The sequence below is a fragment of the Hippocampus comes genome, unplaced genomic scaffold, assembly GCF_001891065.2.
Source record: "Hippocampus comes isolate QL1 unplaced genomic scaffold, H_comes_QL1_v1.1 scaffold152, whole genome shotgun sequence".
NCBI classification, from domain to species: Eukaryota; Metazoa; Chordata; class Actinopteri; order Syngnathiformes; family Syngnathidae; genus Hippocampus; species Hippocampus comes.
The window spans coordinates 176044-192703 of record NW_017805849.1 but is presented as its reverse complement, the minus strand read 5'-3'; the positions used below and the strand labels follow the sequence as shown (position 1 = coordinate 192703).

General features: G+C 47.2%; 2 protein-coding genes across 5 annotated transcripts in view; both read left to right on the top strand.

Annotated features, from left to right (window-relative positions):
• Positions 1-1962: 1962 nt before the first annotated feature.
• On the top strand, positions 1963-7099 carry ssuh2rs1 (ssu-2 homolog, related sequence 1). 2 transcript variants are annotated; one of them, XM_019888440.1, is made up of 15 exons: positions 1963-2144; positions 2226-2268; positions 2370-2434; positions 2934-3038; positions 4064-4139; positions 4249-4378; positions 4461-4521; positions 4769-4890; positions 5000-5062; positions 5147-5229; positions 5324-5416; positions 5524-5629; positions 6315-6422; positions 6547-6670; positions 6940-7099. In XM_019888440.1, the coding sequence occupies exons 2-15, from the start codon at positions 2246-2248 to the stop codon at positions 7026-7028; spliced, it is 1248 nt and encodes a 415-aa protein (XP_019743999.1). In that variant the 5' UTR covers positions 1963-2144; positions 2226-2245; the 3' UTR covers positions 7029-7099. The 2 variants fall into 2 exon arrangements, with proteins under 2 accessions (XP_019743999.1, XP_019744000.1); XM_019888441.1 differs by lacking the exon at positions 6940-7099 and having other exon boundaries at positions 1967-2144; positions 6547-6892.
• Positions 7100-7401: 302 nt separating this feature from the next.
• Positions 7402-16660, top strand: part of dcaf1 (ddb1 and cul4 associated factor 1) — a 29433-nt gene continuing 20174 nt past the window's right edge. Inside the window, exons 1-15 of one of the 3 annotated variants that reach the window (XM_019888430.1) lie at positions 7402-7558; positions 8201-8318; positions 8396-8472; positions 8570-8643; positions 9760-9873; positions 11539-11676; positions 11838-12431; positions 12576-12677; positions 12761-12919; positions 13785-13964; positions 14051-14260; positions 14337-14506; positions 14616-14740; positions 14870-15105; positions 15551-16611. In XM_019888430.1, coding sequence (XP_019743989.1) covers positions 8206-8318; positions 8396-8472; positions 8570-8643; positions 9760-9873; positions 11539-11676; positions 11838-12431; positions 12576-12677; positions 12761-12919; positions 13785-13964; positions 14051-14260; positions 14337-14506; positions 14616-14740; positions 14870-15105; positions 15551-16611 — 3353 coding nt within the window. In that variant the 5' untranslated portion in view covers positions 7402-7558; positions 8201-8205. Of the gene's footprint in view, positions 7576-7790; positions 8093-8200; positions 8319-8395; positions 8473-8569; positions 8644-9759; positions 9874-11538; positions 11677-11837; positions 12432-12575; positions 12678-12760; positions 12920-13784; positions 13965-14050; positions 14261-14336; positions 14507-14615; positions 14741-14869; positions 15106-15550; positions 16612-16660 lie in introns of those variants that run through there. The other 2 variants (XM_019888429.1, XM_019888431.1) reach the window with 2 other exon arrangements.

The following is a 16660-nucleotide window of genomic DNA, read 5'->3' as shown; positions in this document are numbered from 1 at the left end:
AACATTACCCAGCAGATGGCATTTTGGCATATGCTGGTGAATTTAGAATATTTTGAAATTTTCAACAACCAATTCAGTGTGAACCGCGCCGACTGCCCAAAGTCGGCTGGGATAGGCTCCAGCACGCCCCACGACCTTCCTGAACATAAGATAAGATAACCTTTATTTATCCCACACTGGGGAAATTTGCAGTCTACAGCAGCAAAATTGGGGGGTTGAGGGGGTAGAAAAGAAAAAAACAAAGTGTTGCATGCACAAAAAAAATGTTTTAGAAAAAGAACTGTACACAGTATAGAGGGGGTGGGAGGGACTGTCCATCATAACTTTTAGCTTAGCTAGCTTAGCTAGCATCCTCCTGTTGCCCACCTCCTCCAGAGTGTCCAGGTAGCAGCCCAGGACAGAACTGGCCCTCCTGACCAGTCGCTCCGGTCTCTTTCTGTCCTGGGCCAACAAGCAGATCAGATAATGGATCGGTGAATAGAATTTAGCTTGCAAGCAATGTGATTTTGTCTTCTGTACTTATTTATCTTGTATAATTTGACATGTTGTCCATCCATCCATTTTCAACACCAAGATGGCGCCCGAGTAGGCAGCCGTCGGCAAGTGCTCTCATGAGCCTTGGTTTTTTTTGTTGTTTTTGTGTTTTGTTTTGTCACTTTGTGGACCGTATGTGGATTGTTTTTCAGCAGTTTTTGGCCACGACATTCATCAAGGAAGAGACTCTGTGCTTGGTGGTTGCGCCTTCTCGGCAGCACGGGTATACCAGCAGCACTGTTTTTGACTGGGAGGAATGTCGGTGCCATTTGACTGTCATTAATGGACAGCTCCAGGGCGCGTGTGTTTTTTTGCGCCTGTAATGGGCAGCATTTTTCACAGCCGCACTTTGTTCAGCGGAGAGGTCGGTGCTGTTGGACGGTCTGGAGCTGGATGGATGCATGGCTTGAGTAGCTGACGATGAGAAGAAAGGAGCGTCAGCGCAGAGCACCGATGCGGATGTGGAACTGGGAGTCGCGGCTTGGAATTGAAGCGGATTTACATGGGACAGGATATGTGAGTCAATCTCTTTTCGTCAACGGACGCTACAGCTTCGTGTTGCTTTCAAGCTTAGCTTGTAGCGGACGTGTGCACATTGCAGCATGACGTCTTTGATCCACTGGTGATTTGGTGGTTTGATTCGTTCCTCTTTCATCTATAACTGCTTCAGACAACAAAGTGTATGCAGGAAGGTGGTGACGATTGCACGATTGTCTGCCTCTTATGTGTTGTGTTGTATTATTTTGTTATTTTGACTTCAAGATGGTGCCGCGAGAGTGGCTGCCTTTACAGCAGCTCCTATATTTTGTTCTTCTATTTCTTCCTTTTATAACTTTGCTGCTGTGAATTGGAATTTCTCCACTGTGAGACGAATAAATGTTTTCTTATCTTATCTTAATTATTAGGGTCGGGGAGCCTATCCCAGCTGACTTTGGCCGGAAGGCAGACTACGCCCTGAACTGGTCGCCAGTCAGTCGCAGAGCACATATAGAGACGAACAAACCATTCACAGCCACATCCACATTGTCATTGAGCAGGAACCGATCCTAAACTGCCCGCTCCCAAGTCAGGTGAGTGGACTGCTGCGACATCAGCGTGATGTGTTGTCATTGTCAGGGGTGTCGTGGGCGTGGTACGCGGGGGTACGCCGTCCACCCACTTCTCCAGACGCCACATTCAATTTTTATTGAAATGTTTGTTGATCATTTTAACGTTAGTTCAACTGGTGTTGTAGCCTATGATTGATGTTCTGTATGTATCTATAGAACATCCCGAAATCGCGTACACCCACTTAAAAAAAATCCTCACTACACCACTGGTCATTGTACTGTGTTATGTATTTCTGTGCTGCGTGGTGACAATGAATACAAATTATTGGGCGCTTTACTTGGGTTGACGCTCCAGAGAGCAGATGTGCGCGCGCCTCCGGAACACCCCTTCTGGTTTCCTGAAAAGGGGGCTGGCTGGCTGGGTTGAGAAATCGGACTTCGACTACACGCCGCGGTGACCTCTGCAATCGCCACTTCAATTTGGCAAATTAAAGCAGAACGGGACGGGGACGTTTTCGCTGACATTGTGTTTTCTGACGCGTGATAAAAAAAAAAGAAAAGGTAAATGATTTGTTTTTGGGTCACATGATGATCGCGGCGATAGAGCGGCTGTGAAGTTCTCTTTGCGTTGTTTGTTTTCAGAGCTTAACCAACGCGTCAACATGGACTATAAACCAATTATGGAGTGAGTGTTTGAAAGTTTGCGTTTTGTAAAGTAGCAACTCTCGTGACGGCTCGTCGCGCTCTGGCCTCCTCTTGTTAACTTTCGTTTTCCTTTCCAACTAGCCACGGAAGGTCGAGTTACGGCGTGCCCAATCCGGGTTACCTCCCGTCAGCCGAGGGTCCTTCTGGTATGTGCGAGGATGAAGAGTTTTCAGTGGGCCTTAAAACTTAAAACGACGCTTAATCGGGAGCGTGTCTGTTTAAGAAACGATGTCATCGCACACTTCCGCGCAATACACTCCGTTGACGTCAGCTCATGTCTTCACGCCGCGCTTTTAGTGGCCCGTGACAACAGCGGGGGTGTTGTGCCAGCTCTGTATTTTGAGGGCTGAAATCTACGAGTCCGTATTTGGTGTTCCCAAACAACCCCGATGGATTATAACAATTTGGAGGGGCAAGGTAAGTCACAATACGCGCACGCACTCGCGTATACATCGTCGTGGGAGTGGAAACGGGATCCCCCGTCAAACTTTACCTGAATGTCAAATGGAGACGCAACTAGACCGAACGGAAGTTGTCAAGTTTTTCTTTTTGCGGCTTACCGATTTTGTGTATCGTGTGCTGAGTTGAGCGCTTTAATGGCGATATCAACGTTTTCCTGAACTGGTTCCTCTGGTTCGTTTTCAGCAATGTTTGCCCCACCCGCGCCTGACTCTCAAGGGCCGAGCGCTCCGCCAGCCAGCATGTTTGACAACATGCCCGGCTACGAAGGCACCGTGGCGGGCGGAGGAGGTCAGTATGGAGCTCGAACCACATCACATCGGTACAAGTTAACTGCTCCTCGGATGTCAAGTGGCTTGAAGTGGAACGAGATGGGGATTGGTCAATTAACGAGCGCCGCCGTCACCAACATGTCACACTTGGAATGTCTTTCCAATTTGGCTACTTGACTCGCATATAATGTTAGAGGTGTTTGAAATATGTGTCACTTGTACAGCGCGATGCGTTCAAAATCAACGTGCCTCACACATTCAGGAAGGGAGGTATTTGTTGAACAGTTGGTTTATTTTGTCTTGAGTTTTGTACTACTGTGCCCTTTTCTAATATTTCTCAAACACAAATCCAAAAGGGTAACAAGGATTTTTCAGTGAGACGAAATTCTGTTTATTGAGGCTGATCAAGCCACACGGGGTAATACCGCTAACAGAATGTCCTTTTCATTCCAATTGATCACAAAAAGACACACTAAATGTCATTTCCATTTTGTCAATGGTTGAATCTATGTGAGAGGAGGATTTGCTTCATTTTAGCTGTCATGTCCTCTTTTTCTTTGCCTTCAAACATTGTGTCCATCACGTCAGCCATGCATTATGATTTCTGCATTTGAGAATGTGCTTCACGTGTCATCCACGGCACTCCAAGTGAGCACTCGATTGCGGCTGTTGTGTGTCATGACACGTGTCATGTGTATCGTGAGCATGGAGACGAGTCCTACTACTCATCTCCAGCTGCTGTTTCAGAGTCTCTTGGGGTGAAAATGTATAGCTCTCAAGTGCGATGCAGTCCAAATCCAGTTAACACACGGTATTGAAGACCTCTTGAATTAAAAATTGCGCAAATGGTCATAGTGGTCGTTGCTGTTGCTGTTGTTGTTGTTTTTTTTTTTTTTCTAACACTTTTGAGGCAAATAGGGCGCATGGGAGTCGTCACTGAATGCACTTTGGTTGGATTATTTCGACTTCCTGAGTTTTGCTGAGCTCCTCTCACAATCGGGCCACATATGAAAAAGATGCTAACTTTTTCCATCCCGGTCCTAGGTGGATTTCTGCCCCCTCCGATGCCAACGCATCCGACTCCTCAGCCTCAACCTGGATCTGAACAACCGCAATGGAAGTAATGCTCAAACTTTTGTTCTCCTCTCATGAAAACCAAAAGGTGTGTGTCGCTAAGACAATGAGGCATCCTTTTTAAAGCATGCGTGTCATTCCACTGCTGCTCCCAGTATTCCGTCAATAAGTGAGGCTACGGCGCGGGAGGCTTTTGCACTGTGGGTTTCCAGCAAGTGTTGTTATAGTTCAGCACCGGTAAAAGATGGAGTGATCACCAACATGGAGGCTTTCAATACCTACAGGGTAAAAGGAAGACAGCGTCCTCAAATTGCAGTTGAATTTGACCGTGCCATTTAAGCTTCTCATTTTGATGACTTTAATTTAGTACCGCTTGGAAACATTCACCGAATCGAGATCGACCGAGTGGAGTCATGAGCCGTATAAGGGTAGGTCACGCTTCTCTTGTGCATGTCCCACTTTGGAACTGTCAGGCTCTCGTTCGATGACGGATGTTTCTCTTTTGTTCATTACATGAGGCCGGCGTGATTGATGAATGAATGAATGATGAACGACAACATGAAAATGTTGTCGCTTATCTGTCTAGCTCTGCTCTCTGTCAGCTATTTAAGGTAGAATTTCCACAGGGATCACTAAGGTTCTCTCCCCACTGCAACGCTATTTTCTTTGGATCAGGCCAGCCGGTGGATGCATACGCCCAACCTCCTCCGGGGCCCTGGGACATTCCTGCAACGGCCCCCAGTTATTTTACCGATAGTCAACAGATCATCAAAGTTCCCTACACTTCCTCTATGAAGGTTCAAAATTCCCTCTTATCATTTGAAACATGTTTAAGCCAGCGAGAGAGAGAGAATTGTTTTGTTTTTTTGTTTTTTCTCCCCTTAATGAGAATCATTTCATCAACAGAGCTGTCACGTTTGCATGGGAATGGGGCGGACACCTTGCAAAGACTGTACCGGCGCAGGCAATGTAAGTCATAATTGCAAGACACATGAATGGATGGGACCTTTAGTCACAACTGTCCAACTGCTGGCTCGCTTTCCTTTCTGGTAGAAAGTTTGCTGGGTCTGCAACGGGGCTGGTTTCCGCCATGGAAACGAGCGATGCAATCATTGCTTCGGCAGAGGGCGGGAAAAGTAAGGAAAACTTTTTTTCATCAAACCTTTGCTTCTAAAGTCTGTATTGTAATACCTTCAATTGACAGCGTTTCAATCCTACACTGTTCTACAGCTGCCACTTCTGCCACGGACAAGGATTCAAGCAATGCCCCACTTGTCATGGAAAACAGCAGCTTTTGGTCTATATCAACCTCACCGTAAAATGGTGCCATTTCCTTTGCTTTTTTTTTTTCCCCCTCATACGGTCTGGCTGCACTGCCAATAAGGCCTTACAGTACCAGTGATCAAGCAAAACTATACTATACATTTCAGGACCAACAACTCGGATAACTATGTTGTGGAGCAATGCAGTGGACTTGACTTGGATAACCTGAGCCAAGTGTCTGGCAAGGAGGTTTTCAGGGACTCTCAGTACTTGGTAAGAATTTTCTCACAGCAGATGCTTAGACTGTATTATGTTGCACCCTCTATAGACATACGGTATGGTGACACCTGGCCATGACAACAGCAGGAAATGAAAAGGAACTGTTGGCCAACTGTTCCTTTTACAACTTCCCACTCTGCAAAATGTAGATATCGGTGGGATTTTTGTGTTCAGAAGTCAGGTTTCTGTTTATTCCCAAAGGAATTGGGGTTAAGGTCAGTGTCAATGTCCCTCCACAGCAGACTCATCCAACCATCCTTGATTGACCTCGCTCTGTTTACTGGAGCAGAAAAGGGCCTTCACCAAACTGTTCACATGGAATGGTCCCCATTGGCCTCTATATTTGGCTTGATCTGCGATAAATGATACTCAATTTTATTCAAACATGCACAGGCAGCCAGTGGAGGGAGGGCAGAGCAAGAGTTGTGCTCCCTCTTATGTATTTCGTATTTAAGAGGCGACCAACTACTTTTTGAACCAATCGGAGCCCTATTAATGAATTGGCTAAGCCGCGAAACATATGATAATACTTATTTTCATCAGAAAAAAAAATTTCCCTGTAAATTTAAACATCATTTTTTTTTTTTTTTTTTTTAACCTTCCTGGCTAAAGCGGAAGGCTAACACGGATACAGTATTCAAGGACCTAATTGTGATACAGTTCCTGTGACCTCGTTCAGGTTTATCCAGTGATGGGGTTCCCGGACCCTGCTGTGGTGAATGCCGCACAGCGTTTAATCAGCGAACACCAGGGCAGGTTCTCCCAGACCTCTCGCATTCTTCAACAGGTAAGTCATTTATAAGCATCTTCATTTGTAGCTGCATGTAATTTAATCAAACATCATTTCACCATTAGTGCTCAATTGAAAGTCTGTCGTTTTGGGTAACATGCCTACTCTTCTGTGTGTCCAGCGTCAAACTATCGAACTGATCCCTGTCACCAAAGTGACCTACTCGTGGAAAGGGAAAACGCACATTTACTTTGTCTATGGAAATGAATTTAAAGTCAATGCAGACAACTACCCTGCCACCTGTTGCTGCACAGTGATGTAACTGTAGAAGCCGATGTGTCCCTATTGTTCTCTCTCAGTAATGATGGAATCTTAATTAATGCAGACAACCACTCTGCCACCTGTTGCTGCACAGCAATGTCAGTGCAGAAGCCAATATGTCCATATTCTTCTCTCTCCTCGACGATGAAATCCTAATTGAAATTGTATGCTTGACGTATTTACTATATGACAGTATATGGTATGTCCATAAAAGTCTGAATGATATGAAGAGAAAGGTCTTGCTACTCACAAAGCATATCGTTAAAAATGCTTGAGTATAACCATGTATTCCTTCATACTTTCCTGTATACAGAACTTTCTTTTCTTGTTGTATTTTTCTAAATCAACGCATGTATAACTTCTGTGTCAATGTTTCAAACAAATGTATTTTATAACACGTTATGAATATCGTTAAAAATGCTCAACGAGTATAACCATGTATTTCATCATATTTCCTGTATACAGAACTTTCCTTTGTTGTATTTTTCTAAATCAACATGTGATTTCTGTGTCAGTGTTTCAGACGAATGTATTTTATAACACGCTTTGACTAATGTTTTGTATAATTGTTTAAGACTGCACGTGCTTTTGAATAAATACTCGTACAACCTGTATTCAATGAGACATTCTAATAAATGGTATTTAGTAATGTTTTGCTTCGTGTGTTGTCGTCATAATAAGTAGACTGTCGCAGCTGCGATGACGTTGAGAACGTGTTCGCCATAATGACAGTAAACCATCAACAAAAAAGCTACATTGTACATTTTAACGTCTGGCTGTGAAATTCCCCCGATACCGTTTGCTTGCAGCGGTCGGGTCTGGATCCGTATCGTCCTATTTCGATTTTGGAAGCCTCTGGCAAAACTGAAGAAGTAAGCGGAACAGCGAGGTAATGTTAGCATGTTAGCTAGCTAAATAGTCAGTTTTGCCTGCGATGCCGCTAGCGCCTGGCTAATGCCAACAGTTGAGCTAATATACGGACTGGTCGCCGTGGTTCCCACATTGGTTTATTTAACACGGTGCGGGTGTGCACGTCAAAAGTCAATAAAATAGTGAGTTTTAAAGTGAACACGTGTACATCGTCATGGGTAGTCCGACTCCAGTTAGCTTCCTTGTTTAGCCGAGGCGCAGCGACTCAAAGAGCGCATCTTGTTTACATCATCCGAATGCGAGTAAATGCATAACGTGTTGCTTCAGTCAGAATGACTGCTCCGTCTACTTGCTTCCTGTGTTCTTGTTTTCGATCACTTCTGTATTTTTGACAGTTGTGGTCCACGGAGACCGCTGCACCTGCAAACAGACAATCTGTCTGTCGTCCTACAAAATGTATCCTAAAGTAGTTTCCGGCTGATTGGGTTCAAGTATTGCTTTCTTCCTAAAGGAGTTCCGCTCAGAGTTCTTTGATTGTAAGCCACGACTTACTAGCTGCTGTCACACACAAGGCGCATATGTAAGGAATGGGCTATAGATTTTGATTTCGAATTGAGTGGTCATTTTCCTGGTGTTCCTCATAGGCGTTATGGCGTTGGCATCTGCCAGTGTGGACTCCAAGGCAGAGCTGACTGCTCTACTGGAAGAGTGGGAGAGGCAACAACAAGGCAGCACACAAGAGCTAGTGAACATCCTCACCAAGTAAGTGGTTCGGAGTCATCGGGTTCGCCATTTTATTCCATTTGGCTTGAGGGGGGTCATTATGATCAAACTTTCAGAATCTCTGAGCTCGTTGAGAAGGAGACCGAAGAGTACCACAAAGTGGACCCGGACCCTTTTGATGATCGACATCCCGGTATGATAAAGAAAACACAACGAGAAATATCTTTGGAGGTTGTTTATGTACACTCGTACATTTGCTCATGTCGATTCTGGTCCTCCTTTGCCACTAGGGAGAGCTGATCCAGAATGTGTATTAGGGCATTTGCTCAAGATCCTCTTTAAGAATGATGACTTCATGAACACAGTAAGGATGGTTGGAATCGGTGTATTTTAGAGGTGGGATGGTACAGGTACCTCAGGTGTTGGGCCATGGTTCGGTCCCCGTTTTGTGCAAAAAGGGGCCTTTTTTTTCTCTCCTCTCTGAAAATCTTCTCCAAGGCTGCATCTTGTAGTCGACTGAATAAATAACACATTTCAAGATTCCGTTCTTTAAACGCAGCTCTTTTGAATGTTAAACTGCCCCTGACTCCTTGATTACATGCGACTATACGGTGATACGGTAGCTTACAACATGATGAACAAATTAAATCCTACAAAAAAAAAAAACCTCCTAGTGTCGCCGTTAGATTATGCCTAAATCAGTTGGTCATGCCGGCACCCGACTCAGGCATAACCAATCAACCAACGCTCAATCCAACTGTTCATTTTTTTGTTGGGAATTAAAACGTCACTGGAATGTGAGTGGCATTAAGTGACCGCAGCGACCCATCTTTAGCCACAGAAAAGGTCTGCAAGTTTTCACTCATAAATTGTTCTTATGGGTTATTTTCAGACGTTAATGCTAAATGGGATGGTAGTTGTGTTTAAAATCATTCTCAAGAAATGCTTGTTGTGTTGCTGCTGTTGCATCTTCGACATATTTCCGGTGTGTGTCCAGTAAGCATTTTATGACAATATGGACACATGAAGCTTGGTCACACTGCTAGAGTCTCCATAAAAAGTACTACAGTAGTTTCAAGTTATGCTAGCAGACAATAAAATGTCAGCAGTTTTTACACTGTTGTCATCGCCATATACAACAGTAAAACTGAAATTAATTCACACTGGAGGTTAAAATGAAGCCAGGGCTGCTTCAAATTTGTCTCTCAAATTTTCGTGGTACTGCATACATGAGCTGCACAACCGGATGCAGTTAGTGCCAGTTACAACTGTGAGTGGGTGAATGTAGGACAGGAACACACACACGCACCGTCAAGGCGATATGAATGGAATGGAATGGAATGGGAGGGGCGGGGGGGCTATTCGAGTATATTGTCCCGTGCAGAACGTACTGAACACAGAGTACCATCCCATTGCTAAAATACGTCATAAAAGGAAAATAAACTTGAAAGTGTTTCACCACATTTATTTTCCGACATAGTTGGTGAATAGCTATGTGATGGCCAGCAGAGAATTTGCCCTCAATGCAGAAGCTTGCCGCCTGCTTCAGAACATCATGCCTGGCCTGGAGACAGCAGTGGTCTTTCAGGAAAAGGTAAAAGAAAAAGCTATCGTTGAAATGAACTCGACAATAATGTGTTTCCTTTCTGGTGTCTTAAACATAACATTCAAGATTCAGACTATTTATGAACAGATTTACATGACATTGTATTTCGTTGTCTAGTGGGTTTTGAAGGATAATTAAGTCAGCAGATACAACATTGTGAGAACCGCTCAACTCCGGTGTATTTCGAGAGCACATTTAAATACAACCGCCCCTGTACACAAAGTGCTGTACATGGAGCAAAAATAATTCAAACAACAACAAACAATAAATTAACAAAGACAGTAGAAAGCACAAAAACAGTCCAACTCAAAATCAAGTCTCATGTGTAGTCAAAAGCCAAAGATTAAAAATGACTTGTAAGGTTTAAAGATGAGCAGCGAGGGGGGCTTGCTGAACATTCAGCGGGAGGTCATTCCAAAGATAGGGACCGGCAAGGGAAAAGGCTCCAGCCCCCCGGAGCCTCCGCTTCAGTTCTCGGCACCTCTAGTAGTGTCTGGTCCGTGGACTTGAGGCTTCGCGGAGCGGCGGGGAATGGGGCCCAGGCCATTTCAAGATTTGAAAACAAATAACGGGATCTTCAGAAGAACTCTAAAAGGATTTGGGGGCCAGCGAAAGGATGCCAGACTAGGACTTACGTGCTCCCTCCTACAAGTGCCAGTCAAGAGGCGAGCAGCGGCATTTTGGACCAACTGGAATGGAGGATTGGCTGACGCCAAAGTAAAGTGCATTACAGTAATCCAGCCGGGATGTGACGAAGTGCTTCAAACTGCTCACCAGAGAAAGGAGAGGCTTGACCTTAGTCAGCTGCCTAAGATGAAAAGAAGCCTGATTTAACAACGGCACTAATTTGCCGGTCCAGTTTCAAATCACTGTGCTGTTGAAAACCCAAGTTGGAGACAGGCAGCCCAAGTCTGCAGCATGGGATGTACGAGGGCCACTGGGACTAAACACCTCTGTATTATTTTCATTGAAATTCAAGAAATGGAGTGCCATCCAGGTCTTGATTTCCTCCAGACAGGATCCAAGTGGCCTCCATGAGAAAGCATCTTTTTTTGCGAAGCGAGACATCGATCTGACAGTCATCCACAGAGCAGTGGAAGGAAATACCGTGTTTCCTTAAGATGAAGTTTAATGGGAGCAGAGCCAATGAGAACAGCAGAGGCCCCACAATTGAGCCCTGTGGAACACCACACCACAGTGGGGCAGTTTGTGACTCAGAGCAACGAAGGCTAACATAAAAGGTTTTGTCAGAATCACGGTTTTTAAGACTCTCATTCAGTTACTGCTGTCAGTCGTGAAATGGTTAAAATTAGTGCAAGCACTTCAATGCTGTGGGGATAGTTTGTTTGAGGCGGGCTCACAAAAAAAGTCTGATTGCAAAGTTTGTAATACCAAAGAGTCAATATCCCCGTCAATCAGCTGTTTTCCACAGTTTTTTTTTGGGAGGGGGGGTGGAGGGGGGTTGTTTGTAGAGTCAGAGTCCAGCTTGCAGGCAAGGTCCATTTCCACACAGTTTTTCTTATTTCGGTGTCAATAAATTAAATGTTGAATACGCATTCACTCGCCCATTTCATTAAAAAAAAAGCCACCACAGATGGTGTGGGCCAAAAAGATAACGACTTCATTGTAACTTGCTGGTTTGGTTCTTTTCAGGAGGGAATAGTTGAAAGGTTGTTCAAGTGGGCTCAGGAGGCTGAGCAGCCCCTCCGAATCTATGCTACAGGCTTGCTGGCTGGTGCCATGGAGAACCAAGACATTGCAGCCAACTACCGAGAAGAGAACTCCGTCTTGGTCAGTAGGGGGCTGCTAGGCTGTCTGGCTTTCCCTCCTCATGAATGAATGATTGGACACAGTTACAATGTGTCTAAAAATAGAATAACCGAGCTCCTCCTTTCGTCCGCAACGTATCCGTCACATTCAATCGGCTTGTTTTTCATTTTCTTCGTTCACAGGTGCCGCTGATGCTGCATCGCTTGCGTGAGCTGCAAGATAAAGACGCAGAGACAAAAAGAGAAATCAAACGTCCCAGTCCCAGAAAAACTCTAAGTGGTCCTTTGCTTCCTTTGGATGAGGAGACCCTCGACGGAGGCTTTGAGAAGTCCTTCTCGCTCGGCCAAAACGGAGCTGAAACGGAAGGACGAGAACCCGAGGAGGACGTTGAAATGAACCTGTCCGCCTCGGAGCCAGAAAAGGAGCTTCCCTTTCATCCCAACGCCCCTCACAAGGCCAACAGCTGTGCTCCCTCCGTTGTGAAAACCATGATGAAGCCCATGTCGGCCCCAGGATCACTCGTGCACCTCGGCGCCTATGACGCTAGCGGTTACCCAAAAAGAAAAGCGGAGAAAGAGAGTGGCCGGTCCGCAAAGCACAAGTTGACTTTCTCCCTGCCAGAACCGGAGAGGAACGTAAGCGAGCTTTCCAACAGCAGCTGGTCCGAGATGAGCCCGTGGGTGATCGGCAACAGCTACCGTTTATATCCTCTGACCCCTGAGATTGAACAGAGACTCATTTTGCAGTACCTCACTCCACTGGGAGAATATCAGGAGGTTGGTTGCTCTTTTTTTCAGCACTGACAATTCCTTAACCAGGGCTGCTCGGCAAATGTTTGCATTTTCATCAGCCCGTTTTGTGGATTTGGTTTCTTTTTTTTCAAAAGTGTGATTGTTTCTTCCCCTATCATCTCCCTTCAGCTGTTGGCAGTGTTCATGCAAATGGGAGCCCGGGAGCTGCTGATGCATTATATGGATCTGAAGCAGACCAACGACGTCCAGCTCACATTTGAGGCCCTCAAGGTGAAGTCCCGCGGCCGATGTGAACCACATCCACAAACTCCCATCGAAATGTAATTGTTTTATTTTGCCTTTTTTTCTCACAGTACTTGGCCTCTCTTCTGCTTCACAAGAAGTTTGCCGCAGAGTTTGTGGCGCACGGAGGAGTTCAGAAATTGCTTGAGATCCCCAGGCCCTCGATGGCTGCCACTGGAGTGTCCCTGTGCCTCTACTACCTTGCCTATAACCAGGATGCCATGGAACGGGTATATTAAAACAAAAAAAAGGAACACTAAGGAACACTATGCAAATACACTAAAAATAGTGTCGATGTTTTTGCAGTGTAGTATTACATGAGCAATTTGGGCACGTTATTAATGTTTTATGCATTGTATACTGAAGAAGTATAAACGCTTTAATCCTTTAGATGAGTAATGACCATCCTCTGGATACATTGTGCGTGTGTAGTGGATATAGAACATTTACACACCCTTGTTCAAATGGCAGATTTTTGTTGTCGTAAAAAAAAAACAAAATGGATCATTTAAAAACTTTACATGAGATTTTCCAAACACGTGGTAGAATGTGTTCTGGTCCCACGAAAACAAGGTGGAATTTTTCGCACATTATTTTTATGCTCCAAATGACACAAGAACTACACTGAAGCACGCCCGTGGCAGCGTCATGCTAGGAGGCTGTGCGGTCTGAGTCGAGGGGGAGGGAATTGCAAACGGTTCAAAGTCTCAGTCGGCGTCGCGCAAAACAAAATGTCGGCAAAAGTCTTTTGGGGGATCATCAGAGGCACTTTGAATGTCAGCAGGTGTGTGCTGACTCCCATATATCGGGAGGTTGAATCTGATCGCTTCGTTCTGAACACGGCCGAATCTTAATCAGAAAAGGGAGTGCACAATTTTGCAAACACATGTGAGATATTTTTCGTGACGCCTCAAAGATTTTTTTTTCCCCCCCAACTCGGTTGTGCAAATCTTAGGTCACACTAATGGCGAAGAGAATATTGGAGAAAAGTTATATCGCTCCCATTTTTCATATCACAAAACTTTCAGCATATCGTTCATGGTGCCCTACGACAATCTGGAATATAGTTGTGATGTTGTGACCATTTCTCCCAAGGTGTGCATGCTGCCCCACTCGGTTCTGGCGGACGTGGTCGGCTACACGCTGTGGCTGCTGGAATGCTCGCACGCATCCGGCTGCTGCCACGCCACCATGTTCTTCTCCATTTCCTTCTCTTTCCGCGCCGTGCTGGAGCTCTTTGACAAGCAGGACGGGCTGAGACGTCTCGTCAATCTGGTAAGCCCCGGCAGCCGGCGGCGGCTCGCCCTCGCGGGAGCTGCGCTCGAGCCCTTCAGATGCTGACGTCTCCCGTCGGCTTCCAGATTAGCACCTTGGAGATCCTGAACCCGGACGACCAGGGAGCGCTGCTGAGTGACGACGAGATTTTCTCCAGCAGGCAGACGGCGAAGCACACTTGCATGGCGCTGCGCCGCTACTTTGAGGCCCATCTGGCCATCAAGGTGGAGCAGGTGAAGCAGTCCCTGCAGCGCACAGAGGGAGGCGCGCCCATTCACTCGCAGCCCTATTACAAGGTCATTTTCTGAGCGGTCGGACGCATTGCAGGCTCTCGGTCGGCCCTGCTCATTTGGCTTCTCTCCTCGGTCGCAGGCGGTCAGTTACAGCCGCGAGCAGGTCGTCGAGATGATGGAGTTTATCATCGAGCACGGCCCTCTCCGCTTATACTGGGAACCGGCGGAGGTCTTCCACAAACTCTCTTGCGTCCAACTCCTCCTTCAACTCATTTCCATTGCATGTGACTGGAGGACCTACTATGGCAGGTGTGGTGGATGGAGCATGAAATGACTTCTCGCGTATATCTCTCAAGTTGGGTTTTGCTTTTGACCCGGAGCGCGTTGAGTTATCGCGGTGACCTTTGTTTTCCTGCAGGAGTGACACCGTGCGCTATGCTCTCGACATCCTGAGCATCCTCACGGTTGTACCAAAGACTCAAATGCTGTTATCCGAGACCGTTGCCGTCGTCGACGAGGGCGGGTCTACCATATCCAGCGCAGGTACGCTTGCCGAGTTTTGCTGTTTGAGCTCATAGCGATTAAAAAAAAAGAAACAGCCTGGCCATAAAGCCGGCCTGTTTCTGTCCTAACCGATGAAGCCTGCGCCGATTCGTTCATTTTTGATTCCAGGAATGAACATCGTCCTAGCAGTGGCCGAGGGAGAAGTGTTTGTGAACGACGCAGAGATCCAGAAGTCGGCCCTGCAGGTTGTCATTAACTGTGTCTGCGCTCCCGACAAACGCATGTCCAGCATCGGGAAGTTCATTGCGGGCACTCCCCGTCGTCGCCTCCCTCACATGACCAAAGCCAGCGAGAACGTGCTCACAAAGATGTGGAACGTGGTGCAGTCCAACAACGGCATTAAGGTAGTTTCTTTTCCTGCGGTCGTGTGATGTCATTTGTTTGTGAACTTGAATGAACTGACGGGAGTCGCACACACTCAAGCTAAAATGCACCCGTGGTCATTGGAGTACAAGCCCCCTTAGAACGCAAGGGACAATATCAGATGTAATAGGTCTCTTATGTTCAAGTAAAAACAAGCGGACCTTGAATTCATATGATGAAAGACAGCTTATGGACTTGCTAACTTTTCAACACGTTGAGTTGCAGTCTTTTACCCATTCACTACGACTACCTCACAAAATTCTACCCAAGTTAGTCAGCCATAAATCAGATGACGACAATCATTTCAACAAATCCGTGCCTTTGTCATGTTTTCGCCAATTTTGATAGCAAAATCCCGATTTCAAGGACAAGACAACCCCCGGAATGCCTTTGTAAACGTCTTCTTCCCCCCGACCGGTTCCGTAGGTTCTGCTGTCCCTGCTGACAGTGAAGATGCCGATTACAGATGCGGATCAGATCCGGGCGCTGGCCTGCAAGGCCCTGGTGGGGCTGTCTCGCTCCACTTCCGTCAGGCAGATCATCAGCAAGCTGCCTTTGTTCAGTAGCGGCCACATCCAGCAGCTCATGAAGGAGCCCGTTCTCCAGGACAAACGCAGCGAGCACGTCAAGTTCTGCAAGTTCGCGGCGGAGCTCATGGAAAGGATATCGGGGAAACCCTTGCTGATCGGGACCGACGTATCCCTGGCGTGGCTGCAGAGAGCGAGCGTGGTGGCCCAGTCCCGGATCGCCTTCCCCGAGAAAGAGCTGCTCTTGCTTATTCGCAACCACCTGGTCTCCAAAGGCCTTCAGGACACGGCCAGCGCCCTCACCAAGGAAGCCGATCTGCCGATGACGTGCCCGTCTCATTCGTCGCTCGCCGCTTCGCCTTTCGCCTGCGCCGCTCCCCTCACGCCGCCGATCGCCACCCTCCCCCGCACCCCGCGGCTGGCCAACGGCGTCGGCTCCAGACTGGGCAACCATCCCTCGCACTCGTCCGCCGCGTCGCCGTGCCACTTGCAAGTGCGCCCCTCCGTGGTGCAACCCACCGCCGCGTATTCCTCGGCGTCGGCGCCCCACTGCAGCAACGGCTCCCCTCTGATCGGCCGAATCGTTTTCTCTCGCGAGCGGCACACGTGGGGCGGCGGCGGCGCCGGCTGCAAGAAGCCTCGGGTGCTGCGGCAGAAGTCGGACCACGGCGCCTTCAGCCAGACGCCGGCCATGAAGAAGCAGTTTGACAGGCACATGCCCTCCCCCCCCGCGTTGGACGGCATCATCACCGAGTACCTGCGGGAACAGCACGCGCGCTGTAAAAACCCCGTCGCCACCTGCCCGCCCTTTTCTCTCTTCACCCCCCATCAGTGCCCCGAGCCCAAACAGAGACGACAGGCACCGCTCAACTTCACGTCCCGGCACCTGAGGAGGGTCATCTACCCCAAATATGGCGGAGCCGACGGAGGATGCTTTGACAGACACCTCATCTTCAGCAGGTTGCCCGCGCAAAGCCGCCTCGCCGCTCGCTCCTCTTTTGCTCTGACC